At 41.5% G+C, this 26,802-nt stretch overlaps 1 protein-coding gene across 1 annotated transcript; it reads right to left on the bottom strand.

The window, feature by feature from the left end:
* Positions 1 to 528: 528 nt before the first annotated feature.
* Positions 529 to 26,277, bottom strand: LOC122112509 (28S ribosomal protein S31, mitochondrial-like). Its single transcript, XM_042685306.1, has 8 exons — positions 26,101 to 26,277; positions 22,336 to 22,614; positions 16,543 to 16,701; positions 15,384 to 15,524; positions 11,150 to 11,229; positions 7,023 to 7,166; positions 4,455 to 4,707; positions 529 to 540 (listed from the first exon to the last, which is right to left on the bottom strand). Exons 1-7 carry the CDS (start codon positions 26,223 to 26,225, stop codon positions 4,478 to 4,480), a joined length of 1,158 nt encoding a protein of 385 aa, XP_042541240.1. The 5' UTR covers positions 26,226 to 26,277; the 3' UTR covers positions 529 to 540; positions 4,455 to 4,477.
* Positions 26,278 to 26,802: the final 525 nt, after the last annotated feature.

The raw sequence follows: 26,802 nt of genomic DNA, 5'->3' as shown, positions 1-26,802 counted from the left end.
GTCACTTGGCTTTTTCTGCTCGAACTTGGTGCTCTTCCACTTGATCCACACCTCCACTTTCAGCTTTTTGCTGATTAATTGGAGATAAGAGTGTCTTGGATTTGTCTTACTAGGCTGGTTTCAAACCACAATCCTCAGAACTCAGCCTCCTGAGTAGCTAGGATTATAGATATGAGCCACCAGTGTCTGGAAATAAGAGAAAGTTTTGAAGATATACACAATACAGATATGCTGAGCTCATTACCCAGCAGTTCTCACTGGCCACATTCAGTAGTTACTAACCCATGGCCATTCTCTTCACATCTCTATCTGCCCTTTGCCCTTTCCAGCTTATTTTGAGGCAAATTCCAAACTTCATTTATAAATCAATTATGGATCTGAAGTCCTTATGTAACCCCCTCTAGAAAATGAATTTCTGATTAGGGTACTTCAATTGCTCACTAATTCCCCTACAGTGTGAATGCCTAATTAGAGTTCTTCAAATGGGAACAGCCCCTAGGGTGTAGATTAAAGCTAATCTATTTGCCCACACATTGGGGACTAGTCATACTAAAGTAGTTGAAAGTGAATCACCATACAGACCCCCTAAACACTGTGAAACTCAAATGACTGAGAACTACCGGGTTTTGTTGTATGACTAGCAGAGGATTAAGAGAGAAAATACTCGAGTTGATATGTTTTACTCTTGTGAGAAGAGAGTTATCAGGGGGCAAAAAAGGTATTTTGTGGATCTGTCTCCACAAAATACCTTTTTATGGCTGTTCTTGTGGAAATGTGTACAATGCTTTTGTGCTCACCTAAGAGAATTCTCTCAGTGTGGGAATAGTTCAGAATGACCTTGGGGGGATAGAGAGAGGAAAAGGTGACACAAGTTGACAGAGAGAGGGTCAGGCCTTCACTCCTGCCATTACGTCACAATCCTCTTTCACATAAGTGGTAAAAGAAAGGCTGTGTCTGCTACTCTCCTGGGCAGGGGAGGTTTTAAATCCCTTGTACCACTGAATCTTTTGATAGTCTGAAATTTGTGGACTCCCTCTCGGAATAATAATAGTGGATTTTTTTTGCGGGGGGGGCATTTCTGGGGCTTGAACTCAAGGCTTGAGCACTATCCCTGAGCTGCTTTTGCTCAAGGCTAGCACTCTACCATATGACCCATAGTGACACTTCTGCATTTTTCTGTGTATGTGGTGCTGAGGAATCAGGCAAGCACTACCACTAAGCCACATTCCCAGCCCACTTCTCTTTTTTCTTTCTGTGTTGGTTATAAGACTGTGTGCTGTCCTTGAGCTTTTTAGCTCAAGGCTAGCACTCTAACCACTTTGTGCCACAGCTGCAATTCTGGTTTTTGAGTGGTTAATTGGAAATAAGAGTCCCATGGGGACATTTCTGCCTGGTCCGGCTTTGAGTCACATCCTCAGATCTCAGCCTCCTAAGTAGCTAGGATTATAGTTGTGAGCGAGCATAGCCTGGCATTGAAATCATTTTCTTAAATACATAAAAGAAAATACACAGGATTAAAAAGAAGCCAATTATGTTGCAGTATAGTTACCAAAATATTTTAAACATGTGGTGCAACAATAAAAATTGTTCTTTTATTGACACATTAAGTAACAAGATCTTGTGGCAGGTATAATTAATATAATTTGGAAGTGGGAATGAGTATAAACTATGTTGAGATATCTGCAACAACTCTAAGGTGATACAAAAATAAGTAAATTCTTTAGGTGACAAATTCATAGGAATTGCTGGTTTGTTTGTTGTTTTGTTTTGTTCAGTCATTGGGCTTGAAGTCATGGCCTGTATGCTGTCCCTGAGCTTTTTCACTAAAGGCTAGCACTCTACCATTTTGAGCTACAGTGCCACTTCTGACTTTCTGATGGTTAATTAAGGTAACAGTGCCATGGACTTTCTTGCCCAAGCTGGCTTTGAACCACGATCCTGATCTCAGCCTCCTTCCTGAGTTGTTAAAATTACAGGCGTGGGCCACCAGTGCCCAGCTTACACTAGGTTCATTGCTTCGTATGTTCACCATGGAGGGAGTGTTCATTTGCAGTGAGCGTAAATAAGCCCCTTTTCTCTGATCCAAGTTTAAAAAACATCTTCCACTCAAAAACTGTATCTACAAGCTCTCTTCCTACCAAGGAACCCCAGAATCTTGGCTAAGACTCTAATGCCAGGGGAGTTCAAATGAGTGGTTTATGTTGTAAAGTCCATAACCGTCTATGCTGGACATAGAAATGCAGGAATAAAGAAGCCACATTTGGGACTGGGGAATGTGGCTTAGTGGTAGAGTGCTTGCCTAGCATGCATGAAGCCCTGGGTTCGATTCCTCAGTACCACATACACAGAAAAAGATGGAAATAGTGCTGTGGCTCAGGTGGTAGAGTGCTAGCCTTGAGCAACAGAAGCTCAGGAACAGTGCTCAGGTCCTGAGTTCAAGTCCCAGGACTGGCAAAAAAAAAAAAAAAAGACCCCACATTTGGCAGGTACAATGACAACTTACTGTGCACAGGAGTCCAGGAGAGGGACAGAGGTCTCTTGGAAGAGGGATGCCTGAAATGCAAATGTAAATAGAGATATGTGTATCTATATTTGATTTGAAGTCAAAGTGAACTTGGATCTTAGTATGGTGGTGCACAATGGAGATTGTGGGCGAACTGTCCCTATTATTCTCTCCATCTTGCCTTGGGGTCAATCTATGTTACAGCATGAGATGCCCTTCCCTCCTCAACACACGTACACTCAGTTCTTTCCTATGAGCCTCTTTCTTATTTAGGCAGTACTGGGGTTTGAACTCAGGGCTTTAGGTACTCTGGTGGAACCATACCTCCAAGTCCTTTTTGCCTTTTTTTGGGTGTGTGTGTGTGTGCAGGTCCTAGGGTTTGAATTCAAGGCCTGGGTGCTGTCGCTGAGCTTATTTTTTTCTTAACACTCTACCAAATTGAACCACAGGTCCACTTCTGGCTTTATGGTAGTTGGTGATAAGAGTGTCATGGACTTTCTGCCCTGGCTGGTTTTGAACCTTGATCCTCAAATCTCAGATTCCTGAGTAGTTGTGGTTATAGGCATGAGCCGTCAATATCCAGATTTGTGATTTTTTTTTAATACTTCAGGAAGCTTGATGAAGAACTCCGTTTATCACTTAAATCTCTTGATCTTACATAGCAATAAATAACATCCATCACTGGTAAAATTCAATATATCAAATCAGAAACTTCACGTAAGGACATATTAAACTCCTTCCCATCTACGCCTTCAGCAGTCAGACATGACATGCACACCGTAGTACTCTCCCCTTTTCTTTTAGATCTCTCCCACCCCCTTTTTTTGGTGCCAGTCCTGGGCCTTGAACTCAGGACCTTGGCACTGTCCCTGACCTTTTCTTGCTCAAGGCTAGCATTCTATCACTTAAACCATAGCTCCATTTCTGGCTTTTGGGATAGTTTGTTGAGATAAGATTCTCACAGGTTTTCTGGCCAGAGCTGGCCTTAAACGGCTATGCTACCTCAGCTTCCTGTGAAGCTAGGATTACAGGCATGAGTCATGTGTGCTTGGCCTGTTCTGGACCTCTTGAAGACCTCAGGTATTGTCAAAGTCAGAACCAGAAATGGCCTAAGTCACCAATCCCTGGATTATTATGAACAGAACCATTTTGTTCAGGACTGTAATGATCCTGGAAAATTTATTGTTGTAGCCATTCCCAAGACAGTGCTGGCCAGGGACAGCCTACTGCAGGGAAGGTGGAAATGTGACTCGCCTGAGGAGACGCTTCTCTACTTGTTGTTTCCACATTCTAGCAGTACCCCAAAGTCTCATGTGAGGAAGAATGGGCCTCTGAGTGGCCCTTGGTGGCAGGAGGCCCTTAGGGCATTATGGGTGTGCACTCAGAAAGGATGGTGGGACACCACCCATTTGGTTTCCTGTTTTGAGATGAGATCTTACATGTTCTTCATTCAAGATGGGACTTATACTATGCCATTTGGACTTGAAGCCTTAAAATAGGAGCTAAACAACCTTTTCTCCTTATAAAGCTTGCTGGCTTCACATAGTCTATCATAGTAATGAAAAGTGGGAAAATGTAAACAAGTACTCTGTTGCCATTTGAGATATGGCTAACTTACTGAATTTCAAAGAAGTATGGTCACTGAATGAAAAATGTTAGGAGGATTGTCTAAAATTTGTTCCTAATTTTGGGTGGAATTTTGTTTGTTTGTTTTGGGGTTAAGGAATGGGTCCAGAGCCTTGCACAAACTAAGTGCTTTCCCACTTGAGTCATGTCCCCAGTCCATTAGATAATAGTTTTGAAGCTTTAAACGCTGGCTTTTTTCTCAGGAATATTTTTTAGGTACCATCATACTTTTTCAAAAAAATTTCAACATTTATACTAGTCAAATTAGGAATAATAACAAAAATTTCTAGTAAATTTTTATTTATTATAATGTCCACCTTTTCACAGCTTGAAAAAAATTCCATGATATTAATTGATCTGTATGTTATTTTCTTTTAGAATGTCCCTTTTTTCATTGAAATAATTTCTAAACCACTCTATGTGTTCAACCTTCTGTTTAACACTCAGATATGGGTTTTTAGAAAGGCCACACGTCACCAGCTCCATGAAGTGGCGGATGGGACCTTGTTTTGGAAAACCTTCAAGGTACTTATCCAGAAATACATGCTCATGAAATTCTGAACCATCATCATCAAAACCTAGAAAACAAGACAAAATAAGTCACATTATAATGTTGAATGTGAAGCCTAAATCACAGATTTAATATCAACAAGATAACATATAACATGAAGGCATAAACCTTGGAGGTAGACCTAGGTTTAATCACAAATTTAATAACTCTAATTTCTGGCAAATTAACTTCTCCGAGTGTTAAGTTTCCTTAGGAATAATATGAAGGTTAAAAAAATAGGTTCTAGGGGTTTTTTTTTTATAAAGATTAACTACAGACAAAAATATCTAACCAAGCTGGGTGCCCATGGCTCACACCTGTAATCCTAGCTACTCAGGAGGTTGAGATCTGAGGATTGGGGTTCAAAGCCAGCCCAGGCAGGAAAGTTTGTGAGACTCTAATCTCCAATAAACCACCAGAAAACCGGAAGTGGCACTGTGGCTAAAGTGCTAGATCACTTGTCTTGAGCTGAAGGCCTGAAGGACAGCACCCAAGCCCAGAAGTCAAGCCCCACGACCAATGAAAAAAAAAACCCTCAAAAACAAAATATGTATCCCAAACTAAGCATCCAAAGTATAGAAGCATTAGTTGCTAATGAGATGTAATTTTTTATTCTTGGGAAAAACACAACCCAGGAAGTAAAATGTGAACAACAGGATGTATCACTGTGTCATTTTCTTTATTATGTCTCAAATGACACAGTGAGCCACTATAGACAAAACATCTTTCTCCAACAGCATCAAGTTTTGCATCAAAGTATGGAAGCTCCAGGTTACAAAGCCAGTCTCCTAAAGTATTCATAGGTTTCCAAGTTTGTACTGAGCAGTGATCTATGAGTTTCCTGTTTCCTTTGGATAAGCATTGCTTAAGGAGCTGGAATGAGACACCTTGCTTTACATACTTACAGACATTAACCCAAAAACATGTACGGCATATGTGGCACTTTTCAAAATTATCTTGTTAAAATTATGTCCCCCCACTGGGTGACACTGGCTCACACCTGTAATACTAGCTACTCAGGAGGCTCAAATCTGAGAATCACGTTCAAAGCTGGCCTGGGGAAAAAAGTCCATGAGACTGTTATTTCCAATTAATCACTCAAAAACTGGAAGTGATTCTGTGGCTCAAGTGTAGACCACTAGCCTTGACCACAAAGATGATCAGGGACAGTATCCAGACCCTTAAGTTTAAGTCTTGCAATTGACAAAAAATAAAATTTCCCAACTTGATTTAAACATCTCTTTTTTAGACCTTAAAACTGGGCTGGGAAGGTGGCTCAGTGGTAGAGTGCTTGCCTCGCATGCACGAGACCCTGGGTTTGATTCCTCAGCACCACATAAGCAGAAAAAGCCGGAAGTGGCGCTGTGGTTCCAGTGGTATAGCACTAGCCTTGAGCTGAAGAGCTGAGGGACAGAGCCCAGGCCCAGAGTTCAGGCCCCATGACTGGCAAAAAAAAAAAAAAAAAACAGAACAAAAAATAGACCTTAAAACTTCCTCAAAAGTCAAATTTTATCCACCATCATGCCCAGCTTTATTGGTTGAGATGAGGCCTTACTAACTTATTGCTGGGGATGGCCTTGAGCTGCAGTCCTCCAGAGTAGATGGGACTCTAGGTGTGAGCCACAGTGCCTAGCCCTCCCAACTTGCATTCAGCAGCTTACACAAGTACCTTGCATCACCTTAAGGCAATGGTTTATGAAGTTAAAACACCACTATGAGAATCTAAGAGTTACAGCCAGGTGTCAGTGGCTTACACCTGTAATCTTAGCTACTCAGGAGGCTGAGATCTAAAGATTGTGGTTCAAAGCCAGCTCGGGCATGGAAGTCTGTGAAACTCTTTATCTCCAATTACCTACCAGAAAACAGGAAGTGGAGCTATGGCTCAAGTGATAGAGCAATTGCCTTGAACTGAACAACTCAGGATAGTACCCAAGCCCAGAGTTCAAGCCCCATGACTGACTGGAAAAAAATAAAAAAAGAAAAAAAAAGAAAAGAATCTAAGAGTTGCAACATTCTCCAAAATTGAACAATAATTTCAAATCTAATGCTGTATATATTAGAAAACACACCAAGAAACGTCCCACTTGCAACTAGAAACTTTGATTTGTAATCCTTCATCCTTTTATCCTTAAATAAAACATTGTTGGGGTTTGAGGAATGGCTCAAGGGATAGAGCACTACTTAGCAAGCCTTGAGTTCTAGCCCCTGAGAGCAAAACAGCATTAATTTGCTGACATCATAAAGCTATCTACAATGTTTTGAGACTCATAAATCTCTATATTGTAAAATGTAACATCTTTCAGAAATATCTACATGTTGGAAACATCTGAAGGTAGCACTTACCTGCCTCATTGTTGATTGGGAACTCCCATAACTTGCCCTCCTTGGTCCACTGGATCATCTCTTCAAACCCATTCTGAAAGGGCTGTTCATTTACTGTGGCTAACTGCTTCGCAAATTCTATCTCCCAAAGGGAAGGCGATGTCTCTGTGTCATAAAAAAAACTTTAAGTAAGCACAAGGCAACATAAATGTCTTTCTTCTTAAAGATGTTATCAACTTGGAAGTGAGAATCTATTTGTAAATCTTGATATTCCTAATTAAACAGTATACAATGAGAACTAAAATTGTAAAAGAAAAAAATATATAAAGACTACAATAATGGCAAATCTTAATTCTGGCTGTGTACGCATGGGCATGTGCAAGCACACGTGTGCATACATTTACGTGCTAGTACTGGTGCTTGGAACTTGGGACCTGGGTGCTATGCCTTAGCTTTTTTGCTCAAAGCTGGAGCTCTGCCACTTGAGCTACAGCTCCATTACTGACATTTTGCTGGTCAATGTGGAGGTAAGTTTCATGGACTTTCCCATCCAGGTTTGCTTCAAATTATCCTCAGATCTTAGTCTCTTGAGTAGCTAGGATTACAGGCATGAACCACTGGCACCCAACTGGAAACCTTAGCTTTCATAGCACTGCAATGCCAAGTACTTATTATTTTTTACTGGGAAGGAAAAACAATGCATTTTTATTTATGATTGTGAAATGTACCTTTTTTTTTTTAATCATGGGGCTTGAACTCAGGGCGTGGGCACTGTTCTGAGCTTTTTTGCTCAAGGTTAGTACTCTACCACTTTGAGCCACAGTGCCACTCCAGTTTTCTGATAGTTAATCGGAAAATAGAGTCTCACAGACTCTGCTGCCCAGGCTGGTTCTGAACCATGATCCTTGTATTTCAGCCTATTAAGTAACTAGGATTATAGGTATGAGCCACAGGTGCCCAGGTTGAATATCTTTTATAAATGTGATCCTGATGCTTATAGTTCAGAATGTTAATTTTTAGTCTGTCAAAATTTATCACTGATGTAATATTACTACTAAAGACCAAAGTAGTTAAGCTAACTGAACAACAAAAATACTAAAGGGCTGGGCAGTTATGGCTCACTCTTATAAATTCTAGCTACTCAAGAGGCTGAGATCTGAGGATCAAGGTTCAAAACCAGTCCTGGAAGATAAAAATCTCAGATTTTTGTCTTCCTGGACTGGTTTTGAACCTTGTTAAACAGCACAAAGCAGAAAGTGAAGGTATGGCTCAATTGGTAGAACACCCACCTTGAGTGGAAAAGAATGAAGGAAAAGCTCAAGTACCAGCACAAGAAAAGGAAACAGAATCTAAGGGATACTGAATGCTGTGGTATATCAATATAATTTTCATAACCAACTCTATGAGTAAGATAATATAGTGGCTCTCTAGTACCATGTTACCATGCTACAAGCTTCATTATTTACTTTTGAAATTTAAGTCTTTTAGGAATGAGTCATATTCTTACCAGCCACATACAAGGACACTGAAAAAACAGTTTGATAGCTTCTTTCTTCATTATTTTTTTTTTTTTGCTAGTCCTGGGGCTTGAACTCAGGGCCTGGGTACTGTCTCTAAGCTTTCTTTTGCTCAAGGCTAGTACTCTACCACTTGAGCCACAGTACTACTTCTGGCTTCTTCTGTTTATGTGGTAGTGAGGAATTGAACCCAGAGCTTCATGCATGCTGGGCAAGCACTCTACCACTAAGCCACATTCCCAGCCTGATAGTTTCTTAAGAAGTTAAGAATATACTTGCAAGCCGGGCACCAGTGGCTCATGCCTGTTATCCTAGCTATTCAGGAGGCTGAGATCTGAGGATTGTGGTTCAAAGCCAGCCCAGGCAGGAAAGTCCCTGAGACTTTTCTCTAATAAACCACCAGAAAACCAGAAGTGATGCTGTGGCTAGAGTGGTAGCGCACTCTCCTTGAACTGAAGAGCTCAAGGACAGCTCCCAGGCCCCATGATTGACAAAAAAAAAAAAAAAAAAAAAGAATATACCTGTGGTCCAACACAGGCATTTCACTCAGCATTTGCCCAAAGAGAAAAGATAACATATTCACACAAAAATTTATCAAAGTGGATTTTTTGGTCATGTGGGGGTTTTCTTAGTTTTTTTGTTTTTTGTTTTTTTTTCGGGGGTCAGCCGTGGGGCCTGAACTCTGGGCCTGGGCACTGTCCCTCAGCTCTTCAGCTCAAGGCTAACGCTGTACCACTTGAGCCACAGCACCACTTCCAGCTTTTTCTGCTTATGTGGTGCTGAGGAATCGAACCCAGGACCTCATGCATGCAAAGCAAGCATGCTACCACTGAGCTACCTTCCCAGCCCTTGTTATTGTTTTAGACAGTCTTACTATACAGGTATAGTCTGGTCTCTAAATCATGATCCCAAGCCTCTCCAAGGGTGGAGTAAAAGGCATGCAGAACCATACTCTCACACTCTCTAGTCTAATAGGTTTGTATAATCAAGAACAAAAGACATTCTTGGGCTGGGAATGTAGCTTGGTGGTTGAGCGTTTGCATGTATGAAGCCCTGGGTTCGATTCCTCAGTTACACATAAACAGCAAAAGCTGGAAGTGGCGCTGTGGCTCAAGTGGTAGAGTGCTGGCCTTGAGTGAAAGAAGTTGAGAGGCAGTGCCCAGCCCCTGAGTTCAAATCCCAAGACTGGAAAAAAAAAAAAAAAAAAAAAAAAAAATATATATATATATATATATATATATATTTTTTTTTTTTTTTAAAGCCACACAAAATAGCTTATTAGAATAGAGTAATGTAGAGTAGAATGGTTACTACATAAATTGTGTGTTATTTATAAAAGACATAAACTTCAGTTTCCTTGCTAGCTAATTTGAGTTTTAGAAAACTGACGTTTGAAACTTTAAAAACTCGGCTGGCTCCTTCAAGAACCCAATGTCTCTTTTGTCTTGCTGAGATGCCCACAGCAGCTGCTCTGACAACAACCGCTCTTCGAGGCGGGCCTCCCTTCAGTTCCGCTTCACAGCACTCCATGGACGTGTATTTTATGGCTCATTTTGTTTGCAAAGGACTTAACATTATGATAACTATTTCTTATGATTTGTAAGTCACTTGAGTTTATTGAACAGGAGATGTTTATATTAGTCAGTGGTAATAAGATTAAATGAGCCAACAGAGGCTTTCCCAGGACACCTAACTTCATGCACAACAGTATTATTTATACTTGCATAACAGTATTGTTTATACGGAATTCCAAAAACCAACCTCCATTCTTCACAAATGTATACTGTATAAAAGCTAGAAGCCACTTGTATTCCTCTATCAGGAAAACAAATTGAATGTTAAGCAAAGAACACTTCTCTTTTGGTTAGACTTAAAATAGAAACCAAAACTCCAAACCAAGTACTGATGGCTCATGTCTGTAATCCTAGCTACTCAAGAAGCTGAGATCTAAGGATTCTGGTTTGAAATCAGCCCAGGCAGGAAACTCTGTGAGACTCTTATCTCCAATTAACTAGCAAAAAGCTAGAAGTGAAGCTGTGGCTCAAATGGTGGAGCACTAGCCTGGAGCAAAAAGCTCATAGACAGCAAGCACCCAGGCCGAGCTCAAGGCCCTGGACCGGGACACACAACACAAAAATGCTCAGGGATAGCACCTAGGATCTAAGTTCAAGCCTTAAGACTAGAACCAAACAAAACAAAACACTACATACTTGCTACATTCCCTGACTGTTTTTCTTCCTATCTTCTGAGTAAGGCCTAACCATCTCACCATTACTTCTATAAATGCCATTTTCTCTTCAAAATAGTGAGCACTCCTAACCAGGAACCACAGTTTATTTATCATGATATAAGAGCACAAAGGGTACACTCCAATGGCAGATGATTACTAACGTTCTAACCTAAATTACTACTGTAAATTACTAGTTCCTATGTACCTCTGGATGGTTCAGCTGGGAATCCTGACCTCCTGTGAGTCCACAGATTATAACATTTCCAGGTATGATCAGGATTAACAACCGCAACAGCTGCATTCCTAAACCGGCTATTCCCAACCACTACCCAATCACACCACCAAAAACATCTTTGAGAGACAGACATTTCTCCACTGGAGGAACAGTACTTTTAACAAACCTGCTTCAGATGCTTCTTCAGAAAATGTCTTTTCGTCAAAAATATTAAGTCTCTTTCCCACGAATAAATTTTTCTGCAGACTAAAAATTAAAATAAAATGTTTTAGTGATTATATTTATAAATTGTCAATAAACTGTTCATGAGAAAAAAATGATATAAAATAGTCTATACAGAAATTACTGATCCATATCAGACATTTAAGTTAAATTAGCCAAGTTTTTAGGACTCTTAACTTTATAAAAACAGGAACATAGCACCTTGAATTTTTGTTTCAGGATATAACAAATCAGTCATAAAGATTTAATTTGCAAATTCCCTCACTTTTTAAGTAAGCTTAGTTTTTTCCGTGATTTTTATTTGATCCTTTTCATATCAAAGTTTCAGAGAACTTAGTACAGTGGAAAACTACAAACTTTGCTAAAATAGAAACTGATGAAGTCACCATTTGTCTTTAAGGGCAGAAAATTATGCAATGTTTAATTACAAGTTATAAAAGGCTGCACAGATAAATCTAAGCGTTCTCTCTTTTTTTTTTGCGGGGGGGGGGGGGGGGGGGGGGGAAGAGTCCGGTCGTGGGGCCTGAACTCTGGGCCTGGGCGCTGTCCCTCAGCTCTTCAGCTCAAGGCTAGCGCTCTACCATTTGAGCCACAGCGCCACTTCCATCTTTTTTATTTTCTGCTTATGTGATGCTGAGAAATTGAACCCAGGGCCTCATGCATGCAAGGCAAGCACTCTACCACTGAGCCACCTTCCCAGCCCAAGCATTCTCTTTTATAATCATTCCACGGCTTAAAAATAACTAACTTCTTTTTAGATAACTATTTCCAATTAACCACTGAAATGGACGTGACAAGAATTAATAGGTAACTTTTACTGGTATGCTTTATCAAATGCTTTATGCAGTGATTCACATATTTACTTGAACAAAACAGTGGCCAGATTAAAGACCAGTTTATACATGGGAGAATGGTTTTTAAAAGAACTTCTTTTGTTGTTGTTGTTTTTTGTCAGTCCTGGGACTTGAACTCAGGGCCTGAGCACTGTCCCTGAACTTCTTTGGCTCAAGACTAGCACTCTCCCACTTGAGCCACACCTCCACTTCTGGCTTTTGCTGCTTATGTGGTACTAAGGAATTAAACCCAGGGCTTCATGCATGCTAGGCAAGCATTCTACCACTAAGCCACATTCCCAGCCCAAGAACTTCTTTTCTAGATCAAATTGATTTTGTCCACTAAGTAAAACTGGAAAAAAAATGCAAATAATATATTAGAATGAGATTAAGTAACATCATAACATGGAAGTTTTCCCCTAGCAAGTTCCCTATATTTGTAAACATAGGCTTATCTGCTTAGAACTATTCTCACTGGCTTATTTTCTTTTCCCTAGCAAATATATACTCGCTGGCAAATTAGGTAAACAGGATGATAGAATGAAGTAACTCATGACTATGGAATACTCCACTTGGTGGAGTATGGAACTTCAGAGGAATGTAAAAAGAGGAAAGGGATGCCGATTGTGGAGCACATACTCTGTATTACAGAGCTCACATACATTTTTTTTCCGTGCTCTTCAAGGAAAATATTTAAGCTGGGTATCACTTTTGGTATGCTGATCGAGGCTTTAGTCACAAAGTCAGTCCGTGGCAGGGCCAAGACTCCAAGGCAAGCCAGAGTGACTCCAAAGTTTACACTTTACTACTCACACCTCTGCCTAACTAGATCAGTTCACACCTGGGTTTTTTCTCAGGCTGCAACTGCAACAAATTCTGCCTCAGTCACTGTAGCCTTAGACAACTTAAGTTATCTCCCCGCTGCTTCCCTGTAACCCCTTTACACACCTCTTCAACACAGTACACACAGAATCCACTTTCCTACCTTTTAAAGTTTCTCCTTGCAGATGCTCTATTTTTTCTTTCTTTGTTTGCAGTGCTAGGGATTGAACTCAGTGCCTGGAGCATGCAGGGTAAGCACTCTACTTCTGAGCTCCATCCTGAGCCTTTCTTTGAGACACTACCCCCAAGCACAGGCTGCCTTCTTTATCCCTTGGAGACTTAAAGCTCTTTTTTTACAGTTAGAATACAGAGGTTTTCATTGTGATGCCATGGATGTGTACAGTGTACTTTAAAACAGGTCACTCCTCTATTACACTCCTATTAATCCCCTACTTCATCCCTGCTTTTGCTACCTTCATATATATCTGTATCTCCAGATATAGATGCACATGTGTGTAACATACTTGGATCTTCACAACCAAGTACACTCTCACAACCAATCTTCTGTCCCCTTGGCTGTAGCCCCCTTTCATACTCGTGTCCCATCCTTATCACTACTACCATCATCATTGTAAGTCTAAATTCCACCTATGAGAAAAAATATGCAATATATTTTTTTTTATTTTTTGGTGTGTATGTGTGTGTGTGCGAATCCTGAGGCTTGAACTCAGAACCTAGGTGCTGTCCCTGGGCCTACTTGAGCCATAGCTCCACTTCTAGCCCTTTTGTGGTTAATTGGAGATCAGAGTCTGACGGACTTTCCTGCTCAGGCTACATTTAAACCACGATTCTCAAATTTCAGCCTCCTAAGTAGCTGGAATTACAGATGTGAGCAAATGGCACCTAGATATTTTTTAATTTTTAATTACACTATGCTAAGGTTAAAAATCAAGTTATAAGCATAAACTCCAGGATGTGATCTCAGCACTGCAAATAATAATGTTATGATACACTGTACAGAAGTAGTCACAAGAATCGTGGAAAGACAATGGTTCACTTACATGTTCTTGGGCCTTAAATATACTTTCAATAATATGCCAGACACTAAGTCACTTTAAAAATTCAAATAATTATCCAAAGTCAGTGTTAACTTTAAAAAAAATTATTTTGTTGGCCATGGGGCTTTAACTCTGGGGCTTTAACTCTGTCCCTCAGCTCTTCAGCTCAAGGCTAGCACCCTACAACTTGAGCCACAGAGCCACTTCAGCTTTTTCTGCTTCTGTGGTGCTGAGGAATTGAACCCAGGGCCTCATGCTCAAAAGGCAAGCACTCTACCACTGAGCCACCTTCCCAGCCCGTGTTAACTTCTTGAACTTGAGTTAAATGCTGACTACCTTTTCCAATTTTCCTGCACAAATCAGTAATACCCAGAAAGAGTAAGTCAAGTGCCGGAGTTTTTACTTAAAATAGAATCCATGGACTGTGCAACATATTATAAATACTTTAGAGTGTATCTTGTGTTTAAAAACAAGTCAGTTTTTTTTCAGAGCATGTCAAATATCTGGTTCCTTCTTCCCAACTGTCACTTGTTAGGCATAAAAGAAAGCACAGAAGCTTCATGTAAGTACAGAACAACTTTCCATTTACAAACGATTATGGCAGTTTCAAACCCTAAGAATTTCACATTGTCAAGGCAACACATACTTTGTTTTGGATGATAAACTCTTCCTCTAAGCTATAAAAGGTGACCATGTATAGAGATGCAGAGGGCATATAAATATTCAGTGGTTGGGGGGAGCGGGGGGAGGATGGGAAGGGATGGGAAGGGGAAACAAAGGAGGAGGTTACAATGCTTGATAAGAAATGTACTCATTATCTTGCCCATGTAATTGTAGCCCCTCTGTACAGTATTTTCACAATAAAAAATAAATAAAAATTTAAAAAAAATTCAGTGGTAGGAACATTCTCAGGAATGACAACCTAATGCTTCTTGCAAAATATTCATTTGTTCCAAATTCAGTCAGTAATATTCATTCAAATTCAGGGATCCCTAGACAGCATAAGTAAATGTGAGGTAGGATCCATTCCAATATACGGTTTAGGGAAATGTGGTAATATAAAAGTCAGAGTAGGGCTGGGAAGGTGGCTCAGTGGTAGAGCGCTTGCCTTGCATGCCTGAGGCCCTGAGTTCGAATCCTCAGCACCACATAAGCAAAAAGAAAAAAGCCGGAAGTGGCGCTGTGGCTCAAGTGGTAGAGCACTAGCCTTGAGCTGAAGAGCTGAGGGACAGCGCCCAAGCCCAGAGTTCAGGCCCCATGACCAGGCCCCCCCCCCCCAAAAAAAAAGTCAGAGTATCTTTCCCTTTGCAGGAAATGGTACAGAGGTGGGAAGACAAATGTACAGGCACCCACAATGCTCAGACAACCCATCGGCAATACCAGGTATAAGGTATGCAGCAAATCCTCAGCTAATGTAGAAACAAGCCAAACAAATGAAGCCCAATAGGCCGCAAAGCTTGAATACCTGTTTTTAAGATCAGCTGTGTTCTTCTTACCAAGATAATTCTCAGATTCTTCATCAAACTGAATCTGATGCTCCGGTCTTGTTCTAACTCTAGCTGTAGGTTTTCTGACAACTTTCATTTCTGATATTATGTTACTGAAACTGAAATAACAAAACATCAAGTATATTAGAAATCTTAGCTATGCAACAGTAAGGCACTTTTCTTAAACAGGAGACGAACAATTTAATACTCATTTCACTTTTATGCACTAACATAGCATAAAAATATAAGTTAAAATACAATCATATCTATGTTCTTATCATCTACATAAGTAACAAATAAGATCTGTTCACTATTGTATCTGTTGAAAACACAAAAGGGGCCTTTGACTAGCAGTGCAGGTATCTAAATTTGTTCTTTACCTTCCTGAGATAACTTGGAACAAATGCCACTGAGGATGGCTGATTTAGATCACATCCTAAACAAAGCATTGGCACTGCTTTCTGGTCTTTGGTCAGCTAAGTACAAGTGGGCATGAAGAAAAAAGGTGCGGTGTGGAAATAGCCCAGCTCCACACGAAGAGAAGGGAAGGAAACAGGTCTATAGTCAACAGTGCATAACTAGAAACTATTTTCTCACATAAGCTATTTTGTTATTAGCTCCTTTATTTACTTATTTTTTTGTGTCAGTCCTGGGGTTTTAACTCAGGGCCTGACTACCGTCCATGAATTTTTTTTTATTTTCTGCTGGTGCTCTACCACTTGAGGAACAGCTTTACTTCTGGCTATTTGGGTGGTTAATTGCAGGTAAGAGTATCATGAATTTTCCTGCCGAGGTTGGCTTCCAACTGTGATCCTCAGAACTTAGCCTCGTGAGTAGCTAGGATTACAGGTATGAGCAACCGGTGCCTGGCTTGTTTATTTTAATACCATTACTCTGAACTTTTTTTAGGGGCTAGAAGCTTCATAACTTCCTAAAATAAAAGTAGAGTCATAGTCATTGAGTTGGTTTCTTAATCCTATATCTTACTTAATATAGAGGTTTAAAAAAAACTGCTAAACTTGTTTCTGGGGCATTTCAGATGTAAAATACAAATGCAACACATATCGCTCACCAGCTATGTGAAAAGGGCCTACTTTAGGTTTAACCATTACTGTCACAACTATGTGAACCACTGACCTAATTTTACGTTTCTCTCCAGCTTTCTGTGCCCTTGTGTCTGCCTCGTGCTGCTGGAGCTGCCGGAGCAGCTCTGACTTGGTCATCTTCTTGTCAAAGGGAAGGGACTCTGCAACAGCAGATGCAGCTGCCACCAACTCCAGATTCAGGGACTTGCTTCTGGAAAAGAAAATGAAGAAATAGGAAATAAAGAAGAGGAATGATGCTTATGTGCCTAGTTTAGTGACAAGTAAAATGAAGTGGGGAGGATATCTTGGACAATTTCTGAAGGCAGGGACTACAAGTGTATGCTTCCATACCCAGCTTTAGACATGGGTTTTAGATATACTTTGAAACATTAAAGTGTAAATGAATATACTCCTGAAGCACATGAACAAACCTGAAAATGACATATTTTTTTAGCCAAGAATTGCAATTTAATAAGATGCAAATGAACGTCTAATTACACTTAGATTTCTATAGGATCTGTTACCTACTTTGCAATTAAAGTTTCCAAATTATTATTTTTGTGTGTGTGTGTGTGTGTGTGTGTGTATGTGTGTGTGTTTGTCAGTCATGGGGCCTGAACTCTGGGTCTGGGCACTGTCCCTCAGCTCTTCAGCTCTAGGCTAGCACTCTACCATTTGAGCCACAGCACCACTTCCAGCTTATTCCTGCTTATGTGGTGCTGAGGAATGGAACCCAGGGCCTCATGCATGCGAGACAAACACTCTACCACTGAGCCACCTTCCCAGCCCCAAATTATTTTTTTAAATAGAGGATAACTCAAAAATTTGCATGTCACCCTTGCACAGGAGCCTGCTAACTTTCTCTGTATCATTATAGTTGTTGGGTTTTTTTTTTTTTTGGGGGGGGGGGGTCCTGGGGTTTGAACTCAGGGCCTAGGTGCAGTCCCTGAGCTCTTTTGCTAAAGGTTAATTGGAGATTAGAGTCTCACAGTACTTTTCTGCCTGCTAGCTTTGAACTGCAGTTCTCAGATCTCAACCTATTGAGTAGCTAGAATTAAAGGCGTGAGCCACCAGCACCCAGCTATTGTTCCACTTTAAGTACTGTGCTACCTGAATGAAGACTAGAGTCTCCAAATTCTTAAAACTTCTGGATAAAGATTAGACGGACTTTATCAGGACTTTAATCTGATCTTTTGGAAGATCAGAAAAGAAAAATAGAAATGTGGGGGGAAATATAACAATGAGTCAAAGAAAGTTCTACTTTCAAAACTCTTGATCTACGAATACTGCTTAAACCTCACCCATGTCACTGTATTCCTTTCATAACTTCCTAACTTCATTTTCACATTTTAAGGTGGAAGTTTTGACTCAAGTATGCAAGATAGGCAGGCAAGTACTCAGTCTAGAGCCCTGCACGGCCTCAGGGTTTGCAATTTGAGATGGCCCAATAAAAATCATGGGAGAGATTCTGTTATTGAAAATAATTAACTTTTACTCTAGTCTGTGCAAGAAGCACAGATTAGAATCTTTATCATTTTAACTATCTATTCTCCGGTATTTCAGATTATTTTACAAATACTTGTACCTTTCATCCCTTTATACTCTCTGAATTTCTTCAAAATAAACCATGACATACAATTTCAGGAAAGGAAATCTCATTGTGCAAAGCTTTTGGCAAGCAACTTGGTGACATTAAAATTTGTAAATACATGCCCATATCGTAACCCAATAATCCCACTTTTTTTTTTCTTCTTGTAGTTCGTGGGGTTTGAACTCTGGGCCTGGGCGTTGTCCCTCAGCTCTTTAGCTCAAGGCGAGCACTCTACCACTTGAACTACAGCACCACTTCCAGTTTTCTGGTGGTTTATTGGAGGTAGGACTCTCACGGTCTTTCCTGCCTGTGCTGGCTTTGAACCGCAATCCTCAGATCTCAGCCTCCTGAGTAGCTAAGATTACAGGCATGAGCCACCGGCGCCCAGTCCAGTAATCTCACTTCTTAGGAATTTTGTCTTAAGAAAAGAATGTGGAATTTGAGCAAAACAGCATACTTTGCACTCAGGACATAAGCCATTCTACTTCTGTCCAGAAACAATCTTAGAATCTGTCCATATCATTCCTAGCTGTATTTTGAACTTGGGCTAAAATGTTAATCAGAGCTTTTCCTTAATCATCCTTAAAAATAGCACTCTCCAGTTCCATCTTTGTTGTTCTTCATCTGTTTATCTGACATAGTACATCCAGGCCTAAGTATATCCCCCTTTCCCACATTACTTCTTACCACTTCTTCACCCGTTTTTGTTGTTTTGTTTTGAGAAAAAAAAAAAGTCTGGCCTATAACTTGCTATGTAGTTCAGGTGGTTTCAGATTCTCAATCCTTTCCAGTCTCCCAGGTGATGGGATTACAGGTGAGTGCTACCCCCTGGCTTCTCCCATGTTAAGTTAGGAAGCACGGACTATGTTTTGTTCAGTGTTGTATCTCCAGGACTTTGGACTCCGACTGAGATATAATGTCAAAGAAAATTTGCTGATGAAACAATGTTAATTGTAGCACTTATACCAGCAAAACCCCCCAAACAATCTAAGGATCAAGTAACAGTGAGTCTCCTTTCTTACTGGTTGTTTAGGGCAGGTAGTTTCTTCATTAGGAGAAAATGAAAGCAGAAATTTTGGTCGTGCTACATCCACTCAACACTCAGCTCTCCAAGGCTGTCCCAGCCATACCTGACCCAGGCTGTTAGGAAGATAAAAGACCTACAGCAGCTGGTACAACAGCCTCTCAGAGTGTCCTCTCAGCAAATGTCCTTGTAGCACTCATACAGGTGACATTTTTCACAGTCATGCGAGAGTAGAGACAGAGGGCTGCTCCATGCAAGCCAGGAGGCTGAATGGTTTATGGCCCCATTATAGTGGACAGTTCTTACATCAAAGCCACAAGCGATTTCTAGGGTTCCTTCAGTGGTCTGGGGCAAGTCTTAATATGGTGCCCTCTATGGGTCAATTTTGTGCTGACCACACTGCCTATAATCCAGCTGGTTTTCTATGGTTATCAGGTGTGATGTGTTTAGTTTTCGGGAAGAGAGCAACATTTTCAGTGCCATACTGGCACCCATATTTCTCTTCTCAGTTCCCTGAGGGAACAGAATGGACAGAATGGGCGAAAAGGGACATTCCATATCTTGTGAGGCTGGACCAAACATGGAATTCAGTACTCCCTATTTGAATGAACTCACTGCCTTCCACCCAACTATGCATTCCAGGGGAGCCTTTTTTTTTTTTTTTTTAAACTCTCGGGGCCTGAACTCTGGGCCCAGGCACTGTCTCTCAGCTCTTCAGCTCAAGGGTAGCACTCTTCCACAATACCACTTCCGGCTTTTTTCAGCTTATGTGGTGCTGAGGAATGGAATCCAGGGCCTTATGCATGCAAGGCAAGCGCTCTACCACTGAGCCAACTTCCCAGCCCCTAGCAGAACTTCTGATAGAAAGTAAAAAGTAAGAAGTTCCAAAAAATGTTAAATCATTTTGGAACACAAGAACCTCTAGTATGTCTTCTGGTAAACGTTCAGTGATAGAGATCCTAAAGTTACAAACCTTATTACTCGAATAGATGATATTGTCTATTTACAAAGAATATTTTACATTCCACTAAAATAAAAACCTACTTAAGCAGTAATACAACACTATTGCTGATTGCGCTCAGAATCAGATAAGTTAGATATGTTGATAAGCACTATTATAGTGCACTGGAAAAAAAGAAAGCATAGAAGAAAGAAAACATGAATTCCTGATTAAAAAAAGTTATATACCAGGCGCCGGTGGCTTACACCTGTAATCCTAGCTACTCAAGAGGCTGAGATCTGAGGATCACAGTTCAAAGCCAGCCTGGGCAAGAGAGTCCCTGAGACTCTTATTTGCAATTAACCGGAAGTGGCACTCTGGCTTAAGTTGTAGAGTGCTCACCTTGAGCTGAAGAGCTCAGGGATAGTGCCCGTGCCTAGAGTTCAAGCCCCATGACTGACCAAAAAAAAAAAAAAAAGTCATATAAAACAGTTGTAATCAGGCTGGGAAGGAAGGTGGCTCAGTGGCAGAGTGCTTGCCTTGCATGCATGAGGTCCTGGGTTTGATTCCTCAGCACTATATAAACAGAAAAAGCCAGAAGTAGCACTGTGGCTCAAGTGGTAGAGCGCTTCACCCTTGAGCTGAAGAGCTGAGGGACAGCGCCCAGGCCCAGAGTTCAGGCCCCACAACCTACAAAAACAAAAACAACAACAACAACAAAAAAGTTGTAATCAACATGCTGAACTCTACTCCAGAAGCAAGGTTTTTTACTTTTTGAGACAAAGTCTAACCCAGGCAAGCCTCAAACTTATGAGCTTGCTACCTTAGCCTCCAATGGACTGGATTAGGTATGCACCACTGTGCTCAGCTCAGAAGGATGGGAGGGGCAGGATAGGTTATGAACTCAGGGTTTGGTACTTGCTAGCAAGTCTCTCTACTATTCAAGCCATACCTTCAGCCTTTTTGGGCTCTGGTTTTGAGATAGAGTCTCATTTTTTGACCAGACCAGCCTGGACCGTGATCCCCTTCTTATGCTATCCACATAGTTGGGATGACAGATGTGTCACTGCACCCAGCTGTTGGTGGAGATGGTGGTCTCAGAAACATTTTACTTCAGCTGGCCTCAAATGACCATCCTCCTGATCTCTATCTCTTGAGTAGCCAGCCACCAGTGCCTGGCTGGAAGGAATACTGAAAAAGAAAATGTTAAAGAAGTCTTTTCCTGTCATAATGAGACCTCCAAAACAAGATGTGCATGACACAGTTAACAGTTTAAAGGGCAACTAAATAGCATAAGAAAATGTTAGAGGGGCTGGGGATGTGGTTTAGTGGTAGAGTACTTGCCTAGCATGCATAAAGCCCTGGATTTGATTCCTCAGCACCACACAAACAGCAAAAGCTGGAAGTGGCACTGTAGCTCAAGTGGTAGAGCAGAGAGGCTCAGGGACAGAGCCTAGGCCCTGAGTTCAAGCCCCGGGACCAGCCAATAAAACAAAGAATGTTAGAATCCTCAGATAATTTCTCTAGATTGTATACAGATGACCTGTTATGACATAAATATGAAATGATAACATTCCTCAAATAATCACTAGTGTATCTGTTGATAAGCTGATTACCTTTCACTAAAAAAAAAAAAGATGATGCTAAGCAAAATGAACCCCAAGATATGGACACAAGAGGTTTTTCTTTGTTGTTGCTGGTTTTTTTTTTTTTTTGCCAGTCGTGGGGCCTGAACTCTGGGCCTGGGCCCTGTCCCTCAGCTCTTCAGCTCAAGGCTAGCGCTCTAGCACTTGAGCCACATTGCCACTTCCAGCTTTTTCTGCTTATGTGGTGCTGAGGAATTGAACCCAGGGCCTCATGCACAAAAGGCAAGTGCTCTACCACTGAGCCACCTTCCCAGCCCTGTTGTCGCTGTTTTTAATGTACTATGTGATTTTTTTTTTTTAATGTTCTTCCTCCTATGGTATATACCTGCTGTCACTGTATTTTGTCACCCATTTTGGTACACTGCATCTTGTATATGCATTTGTCTAATTTGGTGAGGGGAAGGGGAATAAAAAAATGTTGAAACAAGGACATAGGACAACCATTGCAACAATGAGACTATGAACTTTATAACTTTGGGGGGGCGGGTGAAGGGAAGGGGTAGAAGAAAAACAAAGGAGGGGGTAACACTGCTTGACAAGAAATGTACTTATCACCTTACTGATGTTAACTGTAACCCCTCTGTACAGTATCTTGGTAAGAAAGAAAAAAAAAAAAAGAATATTCAAGTTGCAATTTCATTTACCTCTCCACTGAAGCATCTTCTGTAGGTCTTTGGAGTTTTCTAACTGTAGTGTCTAAACTTTTATGAGGTTTCCTGCTGGGTGGCTTTGTTGTTTTAACATGTACTGTCTTCAGTTCAACTTTCATGTCCTTGATAATGCCTAGCAAGTCTTTTTTGATGTTCTCCTTGATTTTGTCTTTGCTCTCTGAAGTCTTAGACGTCTCACTGGTGGAAGCAGACTTATCTTTCTTGCTACAGATCATGCTGCTAGTCCCCAAATATCTCTGAATAATTTCTGTCCTAGAAAGATGGATTAGAGGGGAAAAATGAGGAGGACAATATAAAACAATACAGCAATACCTGAAAAAGAATGTAATTTACAAAATTTTAGTTCAAACACTTTCCATTTTTAAATGCTTTTGATTACTGACTATAACATAAGCAATTTGCCATAAGTTAGCATATATTATACCTCTAGCTTTGTGAACACAACGTACATCTATGTATTTTTTCTCATACCCATATCAGATCTGTGAAATAGGCATTATCCTCATGTCACAGAAAAGGAAGTGACTTATCTGTGGTCATGTAGCTCAGAATTCCTGAGGCCTAAGCCACATAGTATACCACAAATAGGTACAGGTGCACTGATATACTAGCCTCCTGGGACTAATGATACTCCTAAGATTGTTGCCTCCTTCCACTTACCCCAGAGTTCAATACAAACATCAGGGGGCTGGGAAGGTGGCTGAGTGGTAGAGCGCTTGCCTTGCATGCATGAGGCCTCGGGTTCGATTCCTTAGCACCACATAAGCAAAAAGAAAAAAGCCGGAAGTGGCGCTGTGGCTCAAGTGGTAGAGCGCGAGCTGAAAGGGACAGTGTTCAGGCCCCATGACCGGACCAAAAAAAAAAAAGAACTAAAAATGTAAGGTGGAACCTGAGATCTAATTTCCTCATTTTTTTTTTTTTTTTATTGTAAAGCTACTATACAGAGGGTTACAGTTACATGAGTGAGGTTATGAGTACACTTCCTCTTGAACATTGTTACCCCCTCCATTGTTTTCCCCCTACCATCCCCTCCCTCCCTTCCCCGAGGTTCTTTTTTTTTTTTTTTTTTTGATTGTGATTAAATGATTACATAATTTCAAAGTCACAAGTTCATTCTAACTTCCCTGGAGCAAATTGTCTACCACAGTCTGTAATATATAACAGTGTTCACATGTTATATACCATATTTGTGATCAGCAGCATGAGGATATTTAGTAGTGGTTCAACCAGATGAGCGGGAGTTCTTTGTTTCTTAAGTCCTGTTAGTTTTGTCGTATCACCTAACATTTTGGATTTAGCATCCACTTATCAGGGAGACCATGGACCGTTTGTCTCTTCGTTCTTGGCTTACCTCGCTCAACATGATTCCTTCTAGCTCCATCCATTTCCCTGCAAATGCCATTATTTTGTCATTTCTAATGGCTGCATAATATTCCATTGTGTATAGATACCACAATTTTTGGATCCATTCATCTGTGGTGGGGCACCTAGGTTGTTTCCATATCCTAGCTATTGCGAACAGTGCTGCAATAAACATGGAGGTGCACGTGTCCTTGTATATTGGTTCCTGTTGTTCAGGGTAGATGCCTAGAAGTGGTATGACTGGGTCGTAAGGGAGGTCAATCTTTAGCTTTCTAAGGACCCTCCAGACTGCTTTCCAAAGTGGTTGTATAAGTGTACATTCCCACCAGCAGTGTAATAGGGTTCCTCTTTCTCCACATCCCCTCCAGCATTTGTCGTTGGCTGATTTGTGGATGTGGGACATTCTGACTGGGGTAAGGTGGTATCTCAGGGTTGTCTTTATTTGCATTTCCTTCACCACCAGGGATGATGAACATTTCCTCATGTGTTTAATTTCCTCATTTTTTAAAGTAATTTTTAAAATTTTTTTTAAGTAGTTGTACAAGTGGTTTCAGTTCAATATGTCCTATTATAATTACAATGTATCTTGAACAATATCACACCTTCCATTGTTCCCCCATCTTTTCCAATCCCAACCATACCCTCAAGAGATTTCCTCTTTAACCTCACCTGACCATTGCTTTTCCTAATCATCAGGTGAAGTCTCCTTTCACTGCCATAAGTTTGGCAATCAGCAAAAAAAGTGTGGACAATTACCCCCTATAACCTGTCCATTGTGTAATAAGTTAGGAACTACACATGAACAAAATAGTGACAAGAATTATCCAGGGAAATGATATTTGTTCTTGAGATGTGTATAACTGAAAAGCATCTCTTGACCAGGCAACTAGGATTAGGTAGGTACTTGACTGCAAACCTTCTCCTCATCAAATAAAGTAAAAACAGGGGTTATACCATGGGGGAAGAACAAAAAAAAAATCACATCGTACCTTATAAATATGTTAGAAACAATAGCAAGAAAGAAAAAACCACTTGTGTCCTTATCTTGGGGTTCATTTCGCTTAACATCATCTTATCTGACCTTTTCTGCTTGTCTCAAATATATACTAGTTATTGCAAATAAGGGAAACCATGGGACCTATGTTTCTTTGAGCCTGGCTTACTTCACTTAATATAGGGAAAAAACAAATTGTTTAAATAGGGATACAGGTGGACCCAATGAGATGTACAAGACGTTATGTGGAAAAACAAACTTTACAATTTAGGCAAGTTGGGGGGGAAGTAGTTGTGGAGATGGGAGGGAAGAGATGGTAGGGGAAAAACAAAGGAGGAGGCAACAATCCTTGATAAGAAATGTACTCATTACCTTGCTTATGTGATTGTAACCCCTCTGTACAGTATTTTCACAATAAAAAAAAACTTATTAAAAAAACCCAACTTCTCTTCCTGTGAAAAGACACCCACCAGGCTGTCATCACTCATCACCTATAGAATAGGTCTCCTAAATTAGCAAGATAAGCTTTGGACAAGCATCCTCTACTTTCTTGATTAACAAGCTTTTTTTTTTTTTTTTTGGCGGAGGGGAGGGGGGTAAAATGAACTCCCTTCTCTCAACACTCGTCTCTTGACTTAATTGGTCTGAAGTACAGTGAGCAGCCAGATTTGGGTATAGGAACAATGATCGTACCTTTAGGCAGACCGCAGCACTTCTTCTCAAAACTAACGTATACAGGCATTTTCTACTACTTGCTGGAATATAGTCTTTTTTATTTTTCGGTGACCGTATTGGGGCCTGAACTTAAGGCCTAGGCGCTGTCCCTGAAGCTTTTTTTTCTTTCTTCTTTTTCTCAAGGCTAGCATTCTACCACCTGGGCCACATCTCCACGTTTAGCTTTTTGGTAGTTAACTGGAAATTTAAAAAAAAAAAAAAAAAGTCTCACGGACTTTGCTGCGCGGCCTGGCTTTGGTGAGCCACGATTGTGGGCGCTCAGCGTCCGGAGTGGGAGGGATGACAGGTGTGCGCCAGCGGCTCCCGGCTGAAGTAGGTTTTTCCTCGTCATCATGCGCGTACAGGAAAGAATGAAGGAGGGAGGAGGGAGACCATCACAATAACCTTCCGGCTGCGGAGCCTGACTAACTGGAGAAACGCCGCGCGCGGGAAGAAACTCCGCAAGGGTGGGACCGCAGACCACCAGGCCGCGGGCCCCGCGCGCCGGGACCCGGGCCCAGTCACCGGTCCTCTCCAGGACGACCTCCCTTCCCTCGCCCGGACGCCGCCGTGGCTCCTAAGGTCCTGCTCGGGGAGTCTAACCCCGCGCACCCGACCAGGCCGCGGTGCCCGCACACCTGCGGGCCCGCACCGCCGCAAGGCGCTACCTGGATGTTCCCGGCGGGGCGGCGAGCGGCGCCATCGAAGCGGCCGGAGTCTCGGGGGTGGCGGGGCTTGGAGCGCGGCGGGAGATGGGGAGCCGAGGCCGGCACGCACACACCCGCCGGAGCATCGCGGATAAACCACAGGGACCTGCAAGGACAACCGGAACAGGCGGTCCGTCCGCCAAATTCGTCCCCCTCTCCCTCCCTCGTCCCCACTCCCCGCCCCACGCTAGCTTCCGTTCTGTCCCTGGTTCGTTCCTGTCCGTTCATAGCCCGGAGCACAACAAAGGTCGGAAACTGTGTTCCGGGCCCCCTGCTTGGCCCCCCCGGAGGCGGCTCCTGATGCTGGGGCCAGGAAAAGGGCACAGACTGACAGGGACTTGTTTTCCTGGACAAAGGATCCGCAAAGGTTATACTCTGAAATGGATCCATGGCCACCGAAGATTTTTTCCTTCCTTCCTTCCTTCCTTGCTTGCTTGCTTGCTTGCTTGCTTCCTTCCTTCCTTCCTTCCCTCCTTTCTCTTTCACAAATACACAATTTTATTTGCTATGTTCAGTGGAAAAGTTGCCATTCCACAAAGCAGCAAAAGAATACAATGACTGTCAGTTGAATAAAAACCACATTTGATAGAGAAAAAAAAGAATACAATGAATCTTGATCAATGTCACTCCATTCATGATTAAGAGGTTATTGGGTGGGGGGGG

The sequence above is a fragment of the Dipodomys spectabilis genome, unplaced genomic scaffold (genome assembly GCF_019054845.1).
Source record: "Dipodomys spectabilis isolate Male_0828 unplaced genomic scaffold, ASM1905484v1 ptg000095l, whole genome shotgun sequence".
NCBI classification, from domain to species: domain Eukaryota; kingdom Metazoa; phylum Chordata; class Mammalia; order Rodentia; family Heteromyidae; genus Dipodomys; species Dipodomys spectabilis.
This window is presented reverse-complemented; position numbering and strand designations above follow the sequence as displayed.